The sequence below is a fragment of the Calcarisporiella thermophila genome, assembly GCF_041956535.1.
Source record: "Calcarisporiella thermophila strain CBS 279.70 unplaced genomic scaffold VTP21scaffold_22, whole genome shotgun sequence".
Lineage (NCBI taxonomy): Eukaryota > Fungi > Calcarisporiellomycota > Calcarisporiellomycetes > Calcarisporiellales > Calcarisporiellaceae > Calcarisporiella > Calcarisporiella thermophila.
This window is the reverse complement of record NW_027192212.1, coordinates 431,632-452,437: the sequence shown is the minus strand read 5'-3', so window position 1 is coordinate 452,437 and position 20,806 is coordinate 431,632. Positions and strand designations below refer to the sequence as shown.

The window sequence follows — 20,806 nt, the reverse complement described above, 5'->3', positions numbered from 1 at the left end:
AGCTCTTGATTTGTTAATTCTAACTGTTCGTCTTTGCCTTTGTGCTTCTGTCTAATAATTAATACCCCCATGCCTCTGTCTTTTCTTTTAAATAAAAAAAACTCACGAATGCTCTCAAGGTTAGGTTTAATGTGGCTCGATTTGCACTTCTTCCCGCTCTGCAGTAGGAGAAGGCTGCCGAGAAATAGTTAGAAGTGGAAGGGTCGATGTGCAATGAGTAGGCGGTGCGGCCGAGGATGCGACTGTGGAGAGACGTGGTAAATTCGACGAAGGCGGTCGCAGAGGGCTCGAGTGGAGTGCAGCAGACTTCAGCGGTTGAGGACGGGAGGGCGAGGCCGACGGAGTTGGATGACGGTAAAGGAGGTCAGGCTACACAAGGATCGGGTGGGACTGCTCTTCAATAGTTTTGTCCAATGTGGGGCTGACTCTATGAAAATTTCTATACATAAGCTGAATTAAATAGGGTTTTGACGAACGTTTGGATCGATAGCAAAAATAAAACGCAGGAAAGCTTGCGGATTCAATGTGCACGTTGGTCCCCCGTGCAAGATGGTTGATCGAAGCTAGCTAAGCTGCCAATAGAGCAGGCACAATGGAAGATAGAAAAAAGTCAAGCTCAGCTGCACTCTCCATGGTCCCATCCGAATGGCCTTAGTTCGAGTCCCGTGCTTTGATGTAACCGTCCAACAGGCTCACACTTCTTTTGGCAGAGGAACACAAGCATGCAACGGTTGAGTTGAGAGGCTGGTGGGGGCGACAGAGCAATATACTCAAAGTTGAATTTATTGACACAATATGAGATTGGGAGCGGAGTGCCAACCCAAATCTCTTTCATTATTTCATTAGAAACGGTTCATCGTTTTCGGCTGAGCATCTCTTTGCTTTGTTGCCCACGTGCCTCTCTCGCTGGTCCAACCGCTCGCACTGTGATGTCCCCTGGTTGGGCCACTAGCCTCTCCAGTGCAATCTAGCTTCTCCATTCCCCCGCTCTTTCTTCATCAGCACCCGATTCTGATTGCCACCGACAATCGAGACCACGAGACCGTGCTAACCTGAAGAAGCGCTATCCAACGCAAGTCTTCACCATCGACGCCGAAGAGCTACCCCGCTCCGACGCTTGCCTCAACGACCCTTCTTTATTTGCCAATGCCTCGCGTGAGTCGTGGACGCACGTGCACGGTCTTTCGCTGGTAGAGAACGGGTTGCTTGCGCACGTGAACACATTCGTTGGAAACGGCTTCTCCACCATTTCATACATCGTCGCCATCAAGCACAATATGCACCGATCTTACTTCCTGCAGAGCTACACCCAATTGGTTCTCGAGCAAAGTCTTGCCTTGCTGCTCCCGCTAAGCCTCCTCGTGCTCGTCCTATCGGGAACATTGCTATTCAGGCGGTTTATGCGACGTCTCCGCAAAGGTTTTGACGCTCGGAACTCTCTCTATCTACCAACACCATCGGGTTTTAGCTCAGGCTAATATTCAGTCCTATTACCTTGAGCTCCTTTATGGAAATATACCGCGGTCATGCCAAATAGGGTTTTCGTTCTATTTTTATTAAGCTGTCCTGATAGTTCTAAATTAGTCAATTCTTTGATTTTTCGTCTTCGTCTGTGTGCTTCTGCTTAACAATTAATACCCCATCTCGCTCTCTTTTCAGTTAAATAACAAAAGGCTCACGAATGCCTTCGAAGCTAGATTTAATGTGGCCCGATTTGCTCTACTTTCTGCCGCGCGGCCGAGAAATTGGTGGAGATGGAAGGGTCGATGTGGTGAGTGGTGCGACCGAGGATGCGACTGTGGAGAAACGTGGTAAATTCGGTGAGGGCAGTCGCAAAGGGTTCAAGTGGGCGGTAGTAGGACTCAACGGCTGAGGACGTAGGGTCACTGCCGACGGAGCTGGAGACTAGAATTTAGGTTGCACGCGGATGGGCCGTGACTGCTTTTCATGTGTTTCATCTAAATCCAGGTCTTACCCTAAATGTACATTGCCAGACACATTCTGGATTAAAGCAGAATTCTGAGTGGGTTTCCGACGAATGTTCTGAAGGATGAGAAGCTGAACGGTTGCGTATTGTTTGACCCCCAAAAATAACAATCAAAACTCCTGTGGATTCTCTATGGAATCTGGCTCATTCTTTGCAAGATGGCTGATCGAAACGAGCTAAGCTGCCAAGAGAGCATGCATAATGGATGATGGAAAAAAGAACAATTAAAGAACTACTTGGCATTGGCCAAGCTCAGCTCGGCCTTTCCAGAATCCTATTCGAAGGGTCTTGCTTCTAGCCCGGTATTGCAGCCGTCCTAAAGGCTAGCACTACCCTCGCAATGGGACACAAGCGAGCCAAAGGTGCAATCGTGTGGTGCAACAGAGCAATACACTTGAAAGATTGAAATTAAATATTACGCCGCGAAGGGGGGCGATTGGGAGCGGAGTATCAAGACTGCATTCATTATAACAAGTATGTTGATTTTGGCTGGTCTGCCCTCCCCTCCCTCTTCATGTCTCGTGATTCCCTCGCAGACCCGGTAGTTTGGACTGAGGTCATCTCTCGTGGAGCTAAAATTATGTTTATTTCAACCCAGCTTCTTCATTCCTCTGCTCATTCTATACCATGGTTCGGAAGGCACACTTCGTCACCTTCTTTATTCCCATCGTCTTTGCCACTATTATCATTGCCGGCTTGTCCGTGCGGCTACTTCTTTCCAGTCAGGCGCCCGCCGGAGGACTCTTGACATGGGAGATTCCTGCATTCGCCTATATCAACAACCAGCTGGTCCTGCATGTGGGTGCGGCCATGTTCAACCCACTTCCTCATCGACAGCTCATCTCGCCCGGTATTGTCTTTCCACCGATTTTCGGCCAGCAGCCTAATCACCAGCGGCTGTCGCAGTTGTTCGAGCCCATGGACTTTATGTTGGATGGGACCCCAAACGCAACCATCGATGTCTCGACTCTCGCTGAGGCGTACGCTACCAACCGGAACAACGAGGCTTCGACCATCCGGATACTCAACACTCCCCACGAGGCCTTTTGGCAATACACCTTTCCTCGCCTCGTAGTCTTTGTATTCATCATCGGGGGCCGCTTCCAGCAATATGCCCACGACATCTTGTCCTCTTTCGTGTACAAGGAGCCGATCAGCGCCTGTGTGGAGCATGCGCGCAAGACATGGCCGATCGACGAGAGCATTGGGATCCATCTCCGCACATGGAATAGAGACGTGTCCTTGGTGGAGTCGAAGGAGTGCGAGACCATCCACGGACACAGCCCACTAAAGGCGCTCTGGCGCTGCGACATGACCTACGACCTCGTCGTCGAGCACATCCAACGCGTCACCGCCGGCAAGCATCCCCCGATTCTGATTGCCACCGACAATCGAGACCACGAGACCGTGCTCAACCTGAAGAAGCGCTATCCAACGCAAATCTACACTATCGACGCCGAGGAGCTGCTCCGCTCCGACGCTTGCCTCAACAATCCCTCTTTATTTGCCAATGCCTCGCGTGAGTCATGGATGCGCGCGCATGGTCTGTCTCTGATTGAGAACGAACTACTTGCGCATGTGGACACGTTCATTGGAAACGGCTTCTCCACCTTTTCATACATCGTCGCCATCAAGCGCAATATGCACCGATCTCACTTCCTTCAGAGCTCCATGCAGTCGGTTCTCGAGCAAAGTCTCGCCTGGCTGCTCACGTTAAGCCTCCTCGTGCTCGTCCTGTTCGGGATATTGCTGATCAGGTGTTGTGCGCGACATCTCCGCAAAGGACGTAGCACTCGGACATCTTCCTATCTACCAATACCCTCGAGTCATGCATAGTTCAGGATAATAAGAAATCCTATTGTCTAGAGTTTGTTTAAGGAAATATACCTCGGTCATGCCATATAGGGAATTCAATTTATCTTTTGTAGCTGTTCTGCTTTTTCTAGATTCACTCATTCTTTATTTGACTGCTTTTGTCCTTCTTATTCTTTTGCCTATTCATTAAAATGCACAAGTGCCTGTCTCTTCTTTTGTATCACCGTTAGAGTATTAGTGTCATTGGCACTTGTCTCGTCCATACAGAGCTCAATGAGAGAAGCGGTAGCAACCCAGATTTTGCCGGGTGGGGGAGCAAGGCCTATATTCTGACGGAAGGCGCCGTATTTGAATTAGCGACAAATCCGATAGAGTGGATTAGACTTCATAAAACATACTATATTGATCATGATTATCTTTAAAGAACAACGGATGAAAATATAGAAAACGAGGGCGGCTTCTCTATTTTTTTTATAAAAAGGAAGAGCCAACTTAAATGAAATTCAGAGAAAAGACACACAAAAATCAAGTAGGGTAAAAGGGAAGAGGAGAGAGTAAGAGGGATGTGGCTAAGGTTAAGATTGGGGGAGAAAAGTACTAGAGGTAAGAAAAAAATACGGCGAATGAAGAAATAAAGCAAATATGAATGGAATACCAGGAAGAGAAAAGAGAGCAATCATAAATTAATAGCGGAAAAATGGAGGGGGGATGGAGGAGGGGGGGGGGGGGATGAAGATGACCAAGGGGTTCCTGGCAGTCTAATCTTCTATGGTCCGACTTATCCGCGCGATCTCCGCCTTGTCGAACGCCCTCAGATAGACGCATCTGGTGTGAAGGCCGGGCTCGATGGCAAAGGGATACCGCCGCGCCAAGTTCTGAAAGGTCAGCACGCGCTTGATAATGGTGGCGGTGGTACGGTGCTTGTGGAAGTTGACGAGGGGCTGCTGCCGGAGCAATCGCCCCACCTCGGCACTCTCCGCCTCGCTCTTAAGAATGTTCTCGAGCTGGGCCTCCGCTTGGGCCCGAGACTGCAGCAGGCCCCTCTTCTGGCGAGGTTGAGAGGGGGGCAGTGGGGGCCGGGAGACGGCGTGGGGAGAGGTGGGCTGTTTGGGGGCGAGGTACACGGGAAGCTCCGAGTTGAACACCAGATCGGACAGGTAAAGCCCTAGGAACGGGACACAGCCGCCAAACGCGGCACGGCTTCCGGATCGCGCGCGCGGCGACATCCAGCCCAACAGCCCGCCTGAGCTGCCTCTGGCCAAGCTCTTGTCCCCCGGCAGCCGAATCTCAACATCCGCCGACGCGCCGCCGAACTCGTTGACCACCATGGTCATGCAGTCGCGCATGTGCTTCCAGTTTCGAAACGGGGAGGTGAATTCCGACAACTCCTTGAGCACGCGCATCTCCGCCCCGCCCACCTGGGCCCACGTCTTCTTCAGTCGGCTCACCGCCGGCGACTGCAGCCCAAGCAGGATCTGTGTGAGGGTGGAGAAGTTCGAGTAGAGGCGGCACTTTTGCGCAATCCGAATGAATTTCTCCACCACACGAACCCGGTCCTCAAGCGCGCGGGTGCACACGATTTCCGTCGCGACCCACTGGCAGGCCAAGTTGAACCGCTCGATGACCCGCTCCACGCCGCGGCGATCCCGCTTCCGGTAGGTCCCCATCTTGGAAGGGGTGCGCTCTCTATCGTCCCCATTCACGGACGACTGCTGGTGCGCGTTCTTCTTGGTCCACTCCACGTTAACGAGCTCTTCCCACTCCACCTCCAACAACACGTCCCTCTCGATCAAGCAAAGTTGTTGGGCTATTGCCTCGGAGCGGTAGAAGAGGATAAACGAGCGGTGCGCGGGCGAAGCCATGGCAGAGATAGGCGGGGTGGTTGCGGTCGAGTAGGTGGCATTCACGGATGTGGAGGAAGAGTCCGCAAGAGACCCATCGGGTTTTGACCGCGTGGAGTAAGCCGCAGAAGATGTGTCCATACTCGGGCGATCTTGACCCGTTGTTCCACCACCACCACCACCACCACCACCACCTCCTCCTCCTCCTCCTCCTCCTCCTCCTCCTCCACCCACCGCAGTCACCATGGCGACCATGCTCCGCCTGAAAGTTCTTAAACTCCCCCGTCTCCGATTCTTCATTGACGCCTCGTTCTCAGTTCTACTCTGTGCCTGTTGGTTTGAAGAGAGGGACAAGGACTCCATCTCTCCATCAATGGTGTGATACGAGTCTCGCTTCCGACGGGCGGGCATGAGATCGCGAATCGACCTGGCTTTTCTCAAATCCCTGCCATTGGGCAGCCGGCGAAGGGACTGGATTCCGTCGCCGGTGGATGCCGCTGAGGTCGATGCCCGTCGGATGGTCGCCGGCTCCAACTGTTGCTCCGTGGAGCTGGGCCGCTCTTGCTGGTTCAACGACCGAGTTTCGTCTGTACTCCTGACGTGCTCCTCTTTATCCGACTCCTCCCGCGTTCGAAAAGTGAAGCCGGAACTCTTGGAGCACACGGTGGTCGCCGCATCTTCCCCAAAGATATCATCAGGGTCGGTATTCCTCTCCCTCCCCCTCTGCGCAAGGCAGTGCCGCTGCGCTTCGAGGGCAGAGGGGGAAAGTTCGGGCGCGAAATGGGCATTCCCGAATAGTCCATTCGATTCTTCCTCCTTCACGCCACCGTTCCCGCCTGATGATTGCCGGAGGGATATTCTGCCGGCGTCTCTTCCCCCAACAGGGTTTCTGGTTTGCACTGGACTAAATGCGGGCAGCGGGGGCCGCTTGTGGTGCTGATTCCGTCTTCGTTGTCGCTGGGCTGCTGCTCGGCGTCGTTGATAGCCGGCTCCGTTCGCGACACCCGAGTCCGATAGGAACCCAAAAGGATCATGGCCCGAATTCAACTTAGTATTGGCGGGGGGTGAGGGCGTGAGGCCCATGTCAACACTCCCTCCAATATCGGAGACGGTGCCTTGGCCATCGCTCCCACCGGGTGACTCTTCTGTTTCGTCGGCTTTCGATTGCGTAGGAGAGGAGAAGAATTCGGTTGGCAAGGGAGGGCGCGCCCTTCCACGTCTTGGAGGCTGTGCCTCGCCCGCAGCACCCTCATCGCGCTCCAGCCCAGTATCAGCTGGCCCTTTTTCACGCCGGCGAAGTTTCACAGTGGGTTGCGCTGGATCCTCCATTTCAAGCGCTTCCTTATTCACACCGGGGGCATTAGCGGAGAGCTTAGGCAGAGGCGCAAACGGATCATCACTAGGGTTGCAGAACGGTTCGTTGGGAGGGGATTGCTCCACGGTGGCAAGCCTCGGCCTCGCAAGAACCCGTTTTCTTCTTACTCCTGCCACTCGCTCCCCTCTGTCCGTGTCCTCCTCATTGTCCTCGCTCGATTCGCCCGCGGACAAGTCATCATCGCTCACTCCGCCGTAAAAACCCTCTTTTCTCTCCATACCAGGGTCCTCGTTGGAGGTGGGCGTTAATTTAGTCAGTTTAGTCGCGTCAGTCAGGACACTAGTTTGGCCGGTGAAGGCGGACTCCGGGGACGAGCTATCCACAGCCCCCTTATTTCTGCTTCCCTCAGAGTAGAGTAACGAGGGGAGGTGTGAACGAGAGCTGGATCCCACCGAGCCGGTCGGAGTTCGCGCCAGCAATCCCGGAGAGCCATAAAGGGTCTTTCTCGTCTCCCCACTTTCCCCTGTGTCAGGCATAAGCGGCAGTTGCCGGCAGTACATCTTTTTGAGCCGCCGGAGAATGCGGCGAAGACTCTTGACAATGCGTTGGTCACGTGGAGAGCGAGCAATGGAGGGGTGCGAGTCAATGGAGTTGAGGTAGGCAACGAGGGTGTGACGCAATGCGCGGCAGGGTATATAGTCGTGCACAAAATAGTTGAGCAGCCAGTGGCGGAAAGTAACGAAAATACTATTCACCCATCGTGGTGAGCAACACGTAATATAAGGGGGGGAGAAGCATCAATACATACCGTATACGAGCAATCATTCGATCCTCGGTATCCTCCAAGAGCGCCCATCGGAATCTCAGGATCAGCAGTTTACACAGCTGAACCGATGAAATAAAGGTTCGGTAGGTCAAGAAGAAATCCGTCAGGAAGGCGTAGTCGATGCTGCTGGTGAGTTTTTCCACCAGTTTCTCGACAGTGGCGGCCATGATCACTCGCTGCGACACTTCCGTCGAGTTTTTTGGCTGGGCCGCTGGGGCGTGAAAAGGCGCTGGGGAAGGGGCCGGGGATGGCTCAGGGGAAGTAGGGCGTGATTTGGATCTGTCAAGGGAGAGCAGCTGGGTTGCTCGTGTAAGCGTTTCGATCATGCTCCGTCGGTGGCGAGATTTTCGTTTCCTTGTCTCATCCTCCGCCTTCTCGGATGTCTGCTCTTTACCTACGCCGTCTCCCGGCATGGGAGAAGCAGACACACCATCTCCCGCCACCGTCCCCCAGATGATGATCCGCTCATCCTCATCCGAGCTCAAGTAGTTGAAGATGGATGGATCGTAGTCACAGAAGAGAAGAGGCGGTGGTGCCTCCTTTGAGGTTGGTGCTTTCTCCTCCTCGACCGGCAATGACGCGGAAACTCCCGAGGTCACCGAAGTGGTCGAAACGTTTGACCGAAACAGATCGGCCTCGTCAAACTTGGATATGTCGGCGGGGAGCGGGGGCAGAACCCAGCCCAACTCTCCACTCGCGGCCGATGCCGGCCTCGATATCAGCTCCCCTTGCACTGCTGACTCCTTCTCCTTCATCAAAGCCGATGTGCCCTCTCTTCCCTGCCTTATCGACTCGTCCAGCGAGTCAAAGAACATGCTTTTCCTTTCCCAGAGCGGCACCGGCTGCGGCTCCGGCCATCCCAACACTCGTGCCAGCGCTACCAGCTCTCTGCGATCGGTACGTTGTGAAATGAGCGAATTAGCCCGCCGAAGTGGCGGCGGAAGAGCTCGCTCCTGCTTTCCATTACTATTAGTGCCATTAGGGTATCCGGATTCTTCTTCAATTGGAGCACTGGTGGAGCGCATTACGGTAAGCCGCGAGATGGACTCCAATTTATTGACGGTGTGGGTGGGATGCATGGGATTGTTTGGCATCGATTGTGCGCGCATCCTGGAAAAAGTGGCAAAAAAATTATGAAGCTAAGAAATCAGCTTACGCACACTGAATCATAGATATATACCGTATGTAATCCTCGACGTCTTTGGTTTCCTCCTCCTCACTTCTCTCCCCTCCTCCCATAGCTAACAACATCAAACGCTGTGTCTTGGTTAGTCCGGCATTTGAGGTTGCAGGCCGTGTTCGCAAGTTGTGGGCCTCCGTCCAGATTTGCCGTTTGGGAGTGCGAGGACTTCCATCACGCCGCTCTGTGGTGGGAGATGAGGTCTCGGAGGGATCGGGTGTGGAGATGCGCTGCGTGGTGGATTCGTATGAGTTTGGAATCATGGAATGAAAAATAAGTTAAAGATGCCTCAAAGGACTATATAGAAACGATGAATGATATTGAATTATATAACATTGGCAATGTGAATAACAATAACAATTATTAAGGAATAGCTAGTGTATTATCAATAGAAAATAATGATGGATATAGCAAGAAATAGATGGTAAACAAATGATGGTCGGATCGACGTTCTCTTTGCCCTACTTATTCCTGTCCTTTTTGCTCCTGTCAAAAAATAATAAAAAACTCTTCCCAATATATCCTTCATCAACGCGTCGCGCAAAACAAAAAAAATGCGAACGTCACGATGGCGCAGCAAAAGGCCAACTGTAGTAATCGCGGATGTGGCAAAATGCAATATATAGAGAATTTTATTTTTTCGGCACTCCTTTCATTTGGCCTTCATTGGCGTGTATGACATTCGAGATTCGAACAAACTCAAATAGCTGCATTCTAGTGAAACGCAGTATGCTTCCAGCGGATTGTATATACGGTACGTGTCACCTTTTTGTACTTCTTGTTTAGGTGGCATTGTTCTAATTTCCAAGTGGGTGGGTTGACTGGTGAATTGGAATGAATAGAAATTCTTCGTCACGTCGACGATCCCCTGGATCTTGCTCGCTTCTCCAGAGTTTCTCGCGAATGGTCAGTGCAGTGTAACTCGAATATCTTGTGGAAGCGATTCTGCGAGAAGAGGTCTGTGTATCATTTTCGTCAGCATAATAGGCTTCTCCCTCTTAGTAGTTATATTGCTCTCTTCTTACGATATTAGATGGAAAATTTGGAATACTAAATTTCCGGACACTTCTTCAACCTCATACAAGTCTGTTTTTATCAGACGTTTAAAAATCGACCGCGACATTCTCTGTCTCCTCCGGGAGATCGAACGTACCTCGCTGCATCGCAACCACAATATCAAACTAATTGGTGATTTCGGACTGGAGGCCGAAGACATTCTCAAAACAATCATCCGGAGCAAGTCGCCACTCTCGCAGCGGTACTGGGCGAGAAAAACGCTCCGGTACATGAGGCGAAGACAGGTGAGAGAGCAGTGGATAGCATTTAGAAAGGGCGAGAGAGAAATAGCCGTGTGGTATGGCATGGCGCTCATTGCGTCATTCGGGAACATCGAGTGCACAACCCACCAAGTGGACGAGAGGATTGAGGAGCTCGCAAAAGAATTCCGTGAGGAGGAGGTGGATACCGTGGAAGAGGATGCGCGATTTAATGCACTTGTGCGATATTTTTGCGAGAAGAAGGGCTTCCGAGGAAATGTGGCGAACTACTATGCTGTGGCCAACAACTACATCGATCAAGTCCTCAAGTCCCACACTGGCCTGCCGCTCACCCTCTCGATATTGTTTCAGGCCATTGCGGAGCGAGTGGGGGTGCACGTGGATGCCATCAATTTTCCTCAGCATTTTCTCTTGCGATACCGCCAGAACGGTTTCCTAGACGTGTTCCAGGGTGGCATTTGCTACACCTTGGCCGAATGCCAGCAAATGCTGCGGGATATGGGTCTTGCCACTACTCAAAATCACTTTGTCGTGGCAGAGCCACGCGCCATCTTCTACCGCTGCCTTATTAATCTCTACAATGCAGTGCTGCCGGATGCCAACCTGGGCCTACCGGCGACCACACTGCATGCTGCGCTCACGCAGCTCTTTGCCATAATGGACAACCCGCCCCTTGGTCGACTGAGAACGTGGGTAGTGGCGACTTCGCAGTGCTTCCCGGAAGACGCGGAATATGTGCTTGAGCGGATGCGAGAGCTCAATGTGAGTGAGGATAGACCAGAGGAGCGGATACTAATTTACGAGCTGGAAAGGGTGCTTGAGGAGGACTCGAGTGAGCCAGAGATCGTTGCAAAGAGACGCCGAGAGAAGAGTGAATTGTATAGCGTGGGCACTATATTTGACCATCGGCGGTATGGCTATACAGCTGTGATCTACGGATGGGACGAAGGTAAGAATGTCATCTTTGAACACAATGGGAAGACTAGCTCCCCTATCCTCCCGCCCCCCTCCCCCCCTCTCTCTCGACATTTACTTATCTTCGATTCTGCCTATAGAGTGTAGTGCGTCTGAACAGTGGATTTTACAAATGCAAGTGGACACTTCCCTTGCCCGCGGACGCCACCAACCTTTTTACAACGTGTTTGTCGAGGATGGCTCTTCTCGGTACGTGGCCCATGATAATATCGTGGTACGCTTCTGCAACGACGCAGAAACTCAGGGGTCACCAACTTACCCGTTGGGGTCAGCAACCCAAGCCCACGACGATTATGGTTTAGGCAATCGGCCGGGAGAAGACGGGCCGTTGTATGCACAAGAGGAAATTGGGGCCTACTTTGAAAGGTTTGATCCCGACACTTTCCGCTATATTCCAAGTGCAGAACTGAGGGCAAGGTATCCTGATGGTTAAGGCCAACTTTGACGAGAGTTATAGTAAGGCTAACTCTAGCTGCCATCCACGAGCCAAGTGGCTAGGATATCCCAACAAATATATAAATATAATTTATCTTCTTTTTTGTTGTATGTATTTGAATCCACTAACCATGCCGCAGGCACTGAAGGAACGAACGATGATACAAAGATTTATGGGAACACATTAGAGACTCTAAGACGGGTAGAAGAAGAAAGGGGAGGAGAAAGGAGGGAACGCGGGAAAGACAGCATTACAAATTGACTATGGGAATTAGACAAGGAAATGGAAACACACGAACACACGAGCAATCAAGCAAAAAATAAACAAGGAGGGAGCATCTGCATGGGGAGGGAAATGGAGGAGGAAGGGGAAGGGTGAAGAGAACGATGTGTTTTAGGATAATAGAAGGAGGGTTGCCTTATCTTCACATCTTCTGCCCCATCTCTTCCACTCCTCGTCCCCATCGATCCTTCTTAGGGCGGGTCGGCCCCGGACCATTTCGGCGGCACCAAGGGCAAACCCCTCCTCCACTCGCAGGCCCATCGCAGCAAACTCCATGCATATCCGGCACTTTAGGATCTCCCAAGAGCAATCTCTAGATATGAGGCTGGTGACGCTGGTGGAGGGGTCGCGCAAGACGGTGAGCAGAATTTTCGGCACCACAGGCGGCGTATATGAGGGGGGAGGAACGGGGGTCAGTTTTGGGAATGGCGAGAAACGCTTGCCCTCGGAGGGTGCCGATGAGGACATCGGGTGGCGGGGCGGAGGTTGAAGGAGCCCAGGCCAGCTCTGCTTCGGTTCTCTGCCGTGGTCGCTCATCGTTTTGTGGCCGGAGCTATGGGAGGAAATGGAGGAGTACTCGGCGGCAAACTGTTCGGCAAACGGCAGCTCCAGCATTGGCGAACTTTTGCTCATTAGCCTGCTGAAGCGCTTCGATTCCAAGTCGTAGCCGATTCCGTTGAGGCGCGAGTTGTACTTGACGGGGTAGTCGCTCGCGATGGATCTCCGGTTGGAGGCCATGCTCGTTGGAGAAAGCAGCTCGTGGTGGGAGGGGGGATTCTTGGAGGAGGTGAGGGTATGGGAGGAGGAGATGGTGGAGGGGGCCTTGGCGAAGAAGCTATCGCTATCACTCAAGATGCTGCTTCTTCCGCTCCCGGAACTGAAGCCTATGGAGGAGTGGCTTCGTTTGCTCGTGCTGTAGGTACTTTCCCCCTCGCCCCTCCTCGCCCTTCCGCTCCCCCCCATAAACAGATCACCGGCCGCGCTCATGAACCGCTCCACCTCCACGTCCGACGGCTTGCGCCGAATGAACTCGGTGAACGCCGGGTGCCGCACCGCCATGTCCACCATACAAATTCGTTCGGCGAAGATGCGGATTCCCACCTGTTTCTTGGCAATGTCTTTGTCCTTCGGAAGCATGGAGTAGAGCTTGGCGCGCATGCCTCTGGTATGCTTCATGATCTCGGTGGCACCCAAAAATTCCTCCACATCCCCCAGAGTCCTTCTCGAGTAGGAGACGAATTCCCGGGTGAGGATGCGGCAGAGATGCAGAAAGTCGTCATACTTGCGATAGATTTTGTAGGAAGCAGAGTGAAAAGAGTGAACCTGGAGGATGAAGAGAGGTTCATCGGAGGGGTTGAGGTACTTATGCCCAAGGACTTTGACCGCCAGCCCATGGTAGAGAGGAGAGTCGTCGAGAGTTTCCTCAGAAAGCGAGGAGAGGGGAGGGCTTAGGGTCGGGACAGCCATCATCATTAGCTGGCTAGAGAAATAGAAAGCGAGCGAGCAAGCGAGAGTGCGGGTGAGGGTGAGAGTAAGGCGAGTGAGCAGCAAGCAAGGAAAAGAAAGAGAAGGTCAGAGGGGAAGGGGGAGGGGGAGGAAGAATTGAAAAGGGATAATGAAAAAAGGAGCGTAGAAAGCGAGAAAGAAATCAAAAAAGGGAAACGAAAAGAGGAGAGGGCACGAGCAATAACCAAGTTTTGAAATGTGTAATGAGATAATAAAGGAAAATGAACATTGTGCACGAAACCAGCACCACTATTTGGCGCGGTTTCACTGTGTGCACAAAGTGGTGTTAAATTGCGTCCGACAAGATCGATTACTTTAATAATGAAATTAAACTTCAACCTTTGTTTGTAAATTGGATTTTGGCCCCCCCCTCAGCGCTGAAAGGAGTTTGGATTGCCTTATTTTTATTGTTTCTTTTATATCATACAAGCCCAACAATCGAGCCGTGTCGAGGGGGGGGGGGGTGGGAGAGAGAGAGGGAAAAACGGTCGGAGCACTAAGCGCTCACCATTTGTCAAATGAAAAAGAAATCCTTTCGAGATAGGAATAGAAACATAGTGGCTGTATACTATACAATAGGAGAGGAGAGGCAAAAGTGGGACAAGACGAAACCCTTTGAGGCCATGCCTTTATCTACTATGAATTCCGGGCTAACCTTTTTCTGTCACCGTCATCCCCATTGGCCTCTGCACTCGCCTCCACTTCATCATCTTCCAATAATTCCTCATCATCCTCGTCCACCTGAACGCGAATTTCTCTCTCGTCACGCTCATCACCCGAATGAAACACCCTGTCGTCGTCATCGGCGGGATCATCGTCTTCCTCTTCGTCATGAAGCAATCCAACATCACTATCGTCCAGCCGGAGCAGGGTACCTCTGCGGGTGGGGCGTAATGCGAAGACGGATCCGTTGGGTATAAGTCGCTGTGCACGACGGTAACACAGGATGAGGCCGATGGACACGATGAGGACGAAGATAGCCTGAGAATAGGTTGGGAAAGGGGGTTTCAGGTAAAGCGGGCCAAAATGCCAAGAGAAACATCCCAACTCACCACCGTAACAAAAGTGCCCGTGTCGAAATCGTCGATGACACCTGGTTTGGGCTCTGAAGACATTATGGAACAATTAATCCATCATTCCTTCCTTTCTTCCAAACGGGTTCGAAGAGAAGACACGGGTGGAATCAATAGACCTTTACCTCTTTTATCCATGGCACTTCGATCTCTTTTTTTTTAGGATTTCATGAGCGGCCTCGATTTCTTGGGACTTGGGAAAAAGAAGGGGTGGCTTGGTGAGATGGTAAAATGAAGGAACAAGAAAATGGTGTTGAAAAGAGTTTTATTTCCAGCGGAAGGACGCCTAGAAGTTACCCAAAATAAACCTAGTAGAATATCTATAGAGGGACGGTTACAAAAAAAAAAATTTTTGTCAAATGGCCATGGTATTATAATGCTTCAGTTAAGAGAAATGTATGAAAGAGCCCTGAATGAAGAAGAAATGTTTTGAAACAGTGCATAGTGAATTATAAAAATAACCAAGAAAAATTATGTAGAGGGAAAATAAAACGAATGCGCTATTTAACAATTGAAAGATTAGAATTTTGGTGAGGAGAGATTGGCCTCACAAGCGTAATAATGGGGGTTGTATATTCAGTTTTGGGGGATAATTAGATTAGGTAAAATGAGCCGGCGCAAGGGGGTTAGACATCCACATTGAAATCAGGGCGATTCCCATTAGGAGTGCTCGGACGAGCGGGGGGCCACGGGCCCTGGCTGTGGCAACCTGTATTGGGAGTGTTTGGGCGGGCAGGAGGCCAGGGGTTGCGGCTGCTGACGTGAGGGCAGGCGACGAAGTTCTGGCGAAGATACATGGTTTGGAGAGGATTAAAGAGTTGAACCGGCGGAGTGGGCCTCTAGACAGCGCGAGGGTTGGTGAGCGGGAATGGGGAGAAAGCGGGCCCAGATAAGCCCTTATATAAGCTTCGCTTATCTCCACTGTTTTCTTTTTGCTCACGCCAGCTCGACGTTGAAGCCTCTCCTGACAGAAATAACTGAAAATCCCGTTTTTTTTTCTCTGCCCTCCTCGCGCAAATAATGCGCATTGCTGGAGAGCCTTGGTTAGGCTTTTGATTACGGAGCGTTGCTCCCGGCCAGAGCTTACAGGTTTAATTGTGCGCTCCTCCCCCCTGCACTAAACCTGCAAAATTCAAGCGGGGAACCCAATCAGTAAGCCATCCGCCTGCACTGCCGTGCTTTTGAGTGGAGATGAGGGGTCGCAGGGCCAGCCGCGCGGCGGGAGGCCCGGCCGGAATGCCTGTCTGCGATTATGCAAGCTCCTTGTTTGCAAGCGGCCTTTTTCAATTTATGCAACGTCAAGGGATTTCCACTCCTTCCACTGCCGCTCTCCTCATTGCTCGAATTGTCCTCGGTCGAGTCGAGAGTGCATTGACAATCCAAGCCCGGGGGAAAATGGCAGAACCCGCCCGACTCTCGGCTGAAATTGGACACCGCCAGAGTTGGTGCACATGCACCTCGTTTGTTGCCCCCAACAACACAGTCTAAAATTAACCCACGCTTTCTCTCCAAGAAAAGCCCTGCGAGCCATGCCACTGCCACCGCAGTCAGAGCACCCAATCTCTCCCCAGAAATCCTCCCCACCCCATCCCGATCGGCTCCAGGAGGATCGACGGCGGATCGCCTCATCCCAGACCGCTCGCCGAGATTCTCAAACCGCGGCTCAATTGCGCCACCGTCGCAGGCGCTCCTCCATCAATGTCACGGGCGCATCGGCCGGAATCTTTTTCGCAGAATTTTTGGAGCCCAACGAAGACATTCGATTTGGCTAAGCCCTGAGACTTGACAGTTCCGTAGTTCGATGTTATTTTTTTTTATCAACTTATTATACAGTGATTATGTAGTTTTTTTTTTTGAAGCCAGGTAGATATAGTTAGCATGGAATTTTCGCTGTGGGTGGAGATACTCTGGCGACATTCAAGCGTGCGCCAGTGATCCCCATGACTAGTCCATACATGTATATAGCATAGCACGTCCTGGGAAAAATAACAGGGAACGGCTTTGCTTGCTTGGTCGTCTCTCCTTTTCCATACTCACCGAGTCGGGTGCGTATGAAGGCGGCCTAGCCATACTCTGCAGGGCGCCAGTATCTCTTGTTGCTGCTGCTGTTGAATGACGCAGATATTGTTTGTATATGGATGCATCTCTGTTGGCAGTTCTTTCGAATAAAATCATCTCCTCGACTAGGAATAATGCCCAGGCGGTGATTGGGCTGTCAAACCCATCTTACGAGGGTCGAACCGGAAACATCTTTATCGGCCACATGGAGGGCCGCTGCATATCTGTCTATCGCCTGGGCTGCATAGTGTGGTAGATGGGAGCGATAGGGTTGATGGCCCCATTTCAACAAGAATCTTGAGTTTTTGGGGCGCACTCCTATGCAAGCACTCTGTGGTGACGAAGACCCTGGCACCCATTTCCCTTGGAGGGGAAGAGTTCGAGCCTTTGTGGTGGCTGGCTTTCAGGCTTCTGCATAGCAACCCAAAACTCGATTCCCTACACAGCGTAGTGGGGAGTCCGGATCGCCTTCTTTCCTCCCGAATTTATTTGCTTCTGCCCGGCATAAACTCAATGCTGGAGAACAAGGTTGAGATTCATTGCAATCTCAACCTTCTTCAGCTTTGCGACCGCAATGGCTGTCAAACACGAACCCGATAATTCTGTGGCCACATTGACGTCTCGCTGTCTAAGGCAAAAATGAAGGCGGAAAGAGGCGCTAATGAAAGAACAAACACATTCTATAAACAACTCTAATAGCACGGCCCCCGAGTATCCCCGCCAAAGCCAGTCACAAGAGCTGAGTTGCGGGAGAGGGGCGGTTGCGCCGTGTCTTCTTCGAGAATCGGCCCACGCCTTAAATCGCGTCGTTGCTCTGGAGGAATACGGAAGACGTCCCCCTTCCCCACCCGGGCGCGAAATTGGACCAACGGGAGTGCAGCCTGTGGGAATATTTCTGAGAATTCACAGTCAACCTAGATAGATGAACCACTTTGGCTGAATGGGAAATCAACGCAACTCCGAAGCATTCGGACCTTGAGGTTGCACATTTCGAGCCGTGTCAATCCTCATCCTCAAAGTTGGAAAACCTATCTGATCCCAGACGGTCGTGGTTGGGGGTTAGGAGAAGCCCTCTTGAATAGCCCCCCACTCCCCTCCCCATGGACATTGGAACAATCATCGAGCTGCTCTCGAATAGATGCGCCCGCCTAGTTTGCCCTGCTCTGATTATGAGCGATGGCGCGGAAGATATCCAAGAGACTCGTAGCTGTATTCTAGAGAGAATCTCGCTCCGGCGCCTATTGGGGTGGGGTAGGCGGGGGAGCTCCGGGAATATTCGTAAGTTTGGACAATATTAAGAAGGACGAGATAACTTCTTCAAGCAAGAGCCGCTTTGGATCATCTCATACCACAAATGCGGGAGGAGAAGGAACAATGGGGAAGGTTTGCAATATCTGAGAGATCTAGAATGTTAGACGACCGCGGACCCGATGCTGACGCGGACCCCTTTGGCTGCAATAGGACAAAGCAAAATTAGGGTTTCGGGAGGGATATCGGCGATATAATTAGAAAAAAACCTTAATATTAGCAAAGAAGGAAGCCGAGAAATGTCGCGCGTAAAGGACCAATAACAACTTCGCCTTTCGTCACTCCTACCGACTCATCCCTGTTCTCCCATTTGTATATAAACAGCGAAGAACGGCAAGCATAGCTCCTCCATCATTCTCTGTTCAATACTCAAAACATCCTCCCCCACAACCGCATCTTTACCACATCTCAACCCACCATCAATACCATGGCCAATCTCTTTTCATTCAAGAAGTTTCGCGCTAACAAGTCGCTTGCCTCAAGCACCGCTTCGTCCGTGCGCAGTCAAGAAATCGAACAGAACAACACAAAAAACGTAGCTCGCAATAAGCCTCCGCGCCTCTCCTATTACTCTCTTCGCATTGCTATTTAAGCGAGAGAAACACCCGGTCCACGACATCATCCATCTCTTATATTTACTATTGCATGTTTATGAAAAAAAAAATTAATGGCACATAGAACTCATATAGCATTATTTCCGTTCCTCTTCCTATTGCATATTTCTCTCTAATGTTATAAATAAACGATTGGCTTATCCAAGATGGTAAACAGTCCCTGAATCCAGCTCTATCCCAAACGGAGTTTGCGTCCTACTCGGACAATGGCCATTCCAATTTTAGTCCATTGAAGCCCCATTTATACAGTGCGCAGGGATTTGTTTGGCAGACTCATTAGCGGATGATAAGGTTTGTGGTTGGAGAAGAGATGGTTTAACAGGAGCGAGGAAAGACCTCGAATGCCCCCGGCTATTTTGATGGGGCACTTATTCCACATGTAAAAAACCAAGGTCTATATGCTTTATCAAACAAACAGAAGATTACATTAGAGGGAAATCACAACATATTGCCCTATGCGTTGATGGATAAGGGTGGACTCCAACAGAGCACTTGGAAAAAAACAAATGGTTAAAATATTAATTAATTCACATTAAATGGCAAAGCACCTGAAATAAGAGAAGAGTGGAGGGGGGGAGGGGGAAAGAAGGTGCAAAGCTTATGATTAGTAAAACTATATGATTAGAAGAGTGGTAAATAAGGCGCCGTTTTCTATTGTTTTGCCTTTTCTTTTTTGTTTGTCTTAGAACACCACCATGAGAAGCGAGGTCAAGCTGGCGAAGAGCAAGGTGCCGAGCCATATCCAGCCCATGCCTGATGTGGTAGAGTAAGATCCGGTGCTCGTGGTGTTCGTCATGACCCGGGTCGTGGTGACAACCCCATTGGCGGCGGTGACGGTGATCAACATGCCATTGGTAGGTATCGTGGTGATGGTGGTAGTGGGAGTGACCGCGGCGTCCTCATATGGTGTATAGAGGAAGTTGGTCTGAATGCAATTCTGCACACACTGGGAAATCGTGCTGGGCGGCTGCTGCTGCTGGTCCTGCTGGGCACTGTAGCACCCGGCCACACACTCGTTCGTCCTGGTCACCATCTCCCGGTTAGGGGCAGGCACCCCGGCACACCGGGCCAAGCATTCCATGTTGTCGCCGCAGTTATGGTAGAGAGCGCAGCGCTCGGCCACATAGAACGCGGACTGATTCCGCTCCGCCTCCAAGAACTCTTCGATGTCCATCTCCTCGTCCTCATCATCCTCGTCGTCCTGTTCCCTAGCCACCACAATATGCACCAAGAGGAGGAGGGTAAAGAGGATGGTGAGCAGGGTACGGAGCGAAAGCTTGCAGACCATCGTAAACTGTAAATGCTGGGAGGGGTTACTGGGCAGTAGAGATGGATGGGTGTGATGGAGCTACTGTAGACGTGGAATGAATTGAAGTGAAATGGTCTAGAGTGAAGTGAGGTGGGGGTGGGAGTGAAAATGGAGGCGAGAATTGAGCAGAGAGTGAGGTGCTAAGTGAGAATGAGGCGGTATGGTACAAGAGTGCAAACAAAGTATGCCTTGGAGTGGCGGGGAGAAATGTCAATGAAGGAGAGTGATATGATGTGAGGATGCGAGAACAATAAGGCCTGGATGAAGAAGAAAAAAAATGAAAATGAAAATTCGTGGGAGGAGAGTGTCTATTTAAAGGGTTCATTCGCACAGCTGGAGGAGGATGCGTAAGGCTCCGAAAAGAAGAAAGGAGACGAAAGCAAAGACGTGCGTGTATTGTTTCGAGCGCGCTTTGACATCTTCCCCCCCCCCCCCTCCCTCCTACCAAACCTTATGAAAATCAATGCAATAGAGGGAAGTAATGAAGCTCTGGCTGATCGCAAAATTAGGAGTGTATTATTCCCCCTTAATCGCACATCACGGACTTTCCATTTTCGCATTTTAATTGCCTGCGCACGGGGAAGAAAATTGACAGATCACCATTTGGTTTGAAATTGATTTATTTTCCATATTTACAGTAGGCGCTAATAGCTTATTGCCTTATTTCCTCCCCCCTCCCCCACTCTCCTTTTTAATATAGATATCACGCACGGTGGATCCAATCCATTTTATCCCTTTATTTTAGAGTATCTTTAACCCACTCGGTTTCAATGTCATCAAAGCTATTTGTTGTCATTGCAGATTATATCATCATGTTGCTATAGGCTTGTTAAGACAGCAGGATCCGTTCATTTGGAAACTTATGGCTGTGTGTATATACTTAGAAGGTATTCATGACATCAAATCTGCACCCCGGCAAAGCCCACTACACAAGCGTGCGAATCTGAAGCGGAATCGTAGACCGCTTCCCTATTCTTCATCGACTAATTTATTGTCTAATTTTT

The 20,806-nt window shown here is 50.9% G+C and overlaps 11 protein-coding genes across 11 annotated transcripts; 4 read left to right on the top strand and 7 right to left on the bottom strand.

The window, feature by feature from the left end:
- Positions 1-236: 236 nt before the first annotated feature.
- Positions 237-1,478, top strand: VTP21DRAFT_5510 (uncharacterized protein; the record flags this gene model as incomplete). The annotated part of the gene is made up of 3 exons (XM_069396040.1): positions 237-354; positions 847-939; positions 1,003-1,478. The coding sequence occupies 3 exons, from the start codon at positions 237-239 to the stop codon at positions 1,476-1,478; spliced, it is 687 nt and encodes a 228-aa protein (XP_069248078.1).
- Positions 1,479-2,614: 1,136 nt separating this feature from the next.
- On the top strand, positions 2,615-3,823 carry VTP21DRAFT_5509 (uncharacterized protein; the record flags this gene model as incomplete). Its single annotated transcript, XM_069396038.1, has 1 exon — positions 2,615-3,823. One exon carries the CDS (start codon positions 2,615-2,617, stop codon positions 3,821-3,823), a length of 1,209 nt encoding a protein of 402 aa, XP_069248077.1.
- Positions 3,824-4,560: 737 nt separating this feature from the next.
- On the bottom strand, positions 4,561-9,227 carry VTP21DRAFT_5508 (uncharacterized protein; the record flags this gene model as incomplete). Its single annotated transcript, XM_069396037.1, has 3 exons — positions 4,561-7,705; positions 7,767-8,894; positions 8,965-9,227. 3 exons carry the CDS (start codon positions 9,225-9,227, stop codon positions 4,561-4,563), a joined length of 4,536 nt encoding a protein of 1,511 aa, XP_069248076.1.
- A 466-nt stretch (positions 9,228-9,693) lies between these two features.
- Positions 9,694-11,649, top strand: VTP21DRAFT_5507 (uncharacterized protein; the record flags this gene model as incomplete). The annotated part of the gene is made up of 4 exons (XM_069396036.1): positions 9,694-9,718; positions 9,807-9,927; positions 9,998-11,190; positions 11,297-11,649. The coding sequence occupies 4 exons, from the start codon at positions 9,694-9,696 to the stop codon at positions 11,647-11,649; spliced, it is 1,692 nt and encodes a 563-aa protein (XP_069248075.1).
- Positions 11,650-12,045: 396 nt separating this feature from the next.
- Positions 12,046-13,407, bottom strand: VTP21DRAFT_5506 (uncharacterized protein; the record flags this gene model as incomplete). Its single annotated transcript, XM_069396035.1, has 1 exon — positions 12,046-13,407. The coding sequence occupies one exon, from the start codon at positions 13,405-13,407 to the stop codon at positions 12,046-12,048; it is 1,362 nt and encodes a 453-aa protein (XP_069248074.1).
- A 669-nt stretch (positions 13,408-14,076) lies between these two features.
- Positions 14,077-14,651, bottom strand: VTP21DRAFT_5505 (uncharacterized protein; the record flags this gene model as incomplete). Its single annotated transcript, XM_069396034.1, has 3 exons — positions 14,077-14,421; positions 14,493-14,545; positions 14,639-14,651. 3 exons carry the CDS (start codon positions 14,649-14,651, stop codon positions 14,077-14,079), a joined length of 411 nt encoding a protein of 136 aa, XP_069248073.1.
- Positions 14,652-15,111: 460 nt separating this feature from the next.
- Positions 15,112-16,142, bottom strand: VTP21DRAFT_5504 (uncharacterized protein; the record flags this gene model as incomplete). The annotated part of the gene is made up of 2 exons (XM_069396033.1): positions 15,112-15,630; positions 15,693-16,142. 2 exons carry the CDS (start codon positions 16,140-16,142, stop codon positions 15,112-15,114), a joined length of 969 nt encoding a protein of 322 aa, XP_069248072.1.
- A 244-nt stretch (positions 16,143-16,386) lies between these two features.
- On the bottom strand, positions 16,387-16,657 carry VTP21DRAFT_5503 (uncharacterized protein; the record flags this gene model as incomplete). Its single annotated transcript, XM_069396032.1, has 2 exons — positions 16,387-16,489; positions 16,551-16,657. The coding sequence occupies 2 exons, from the start codon at positions 16,655-16,657 to the stop codon at positions 16,387-16,389; spliced, it is 210 nt and encodes a 69-aa protein (XP_069248071.1).
- A 232-nt stretch (positions 16,658-16,889) lies between these two features.
- Positions 16,890-17,582, bottom strand: VTP21DRAFT_5502 (uncharacterized protein; the record flags this gene model as incomplete). The annotated part of the gene is made up of 4 exons (XM_069396031.1): positions 16,890-17,009; positions 17,124-17,199; positions 17,274-17,466; positions 17,525-17,582. The coding sequence occupies 4 exons, from the start codon at positions 17,580-17,582 to the stop codon at positions 16,890-16,892; spliced, it is 447 nt and encodes a 148-aa protein (XP_069248070.1).
- Positions 17,583-18,118: 536 nt separating this feature from the next.
- Positions 18,119-18,471, top strand: VTP21DRAFT_5501 (uncharacterized protein; the record flags this gene model as incomplete). Its single annotated transcript, XM_069396030.1, has 2 exons — positions 18,119-18,127; positions 18,223-18,471. 2 exons carry the CDS (start codon positions 18,119-18,121, stop codon positions 18,469-18,471), a joined length of 258 nt encoding a protein of 85 aa, XP_069248069.1.
- A 704-nt stretch (positions 18,472-19,175) lies between these two features.
- VTP21DRAFT_5500 (uncharacterized protein) lies at positions 19,176-19,781 on the bottom strand (the record flags this gene model as incomplete). The annotated part of the gene is made up of 1 exon (XM_069396029.1): positions 19,176-19,781. The coding sequence occupies one exon, from the start codon at positions 19,779-19,781 to the stop codon at positions 19,176-19,178; it is 606 nt and encodes a 201-aa protein (XP_069248068.1).
- Positions 19,782-20,806: the final 1,025 nt, after the last annotated feature.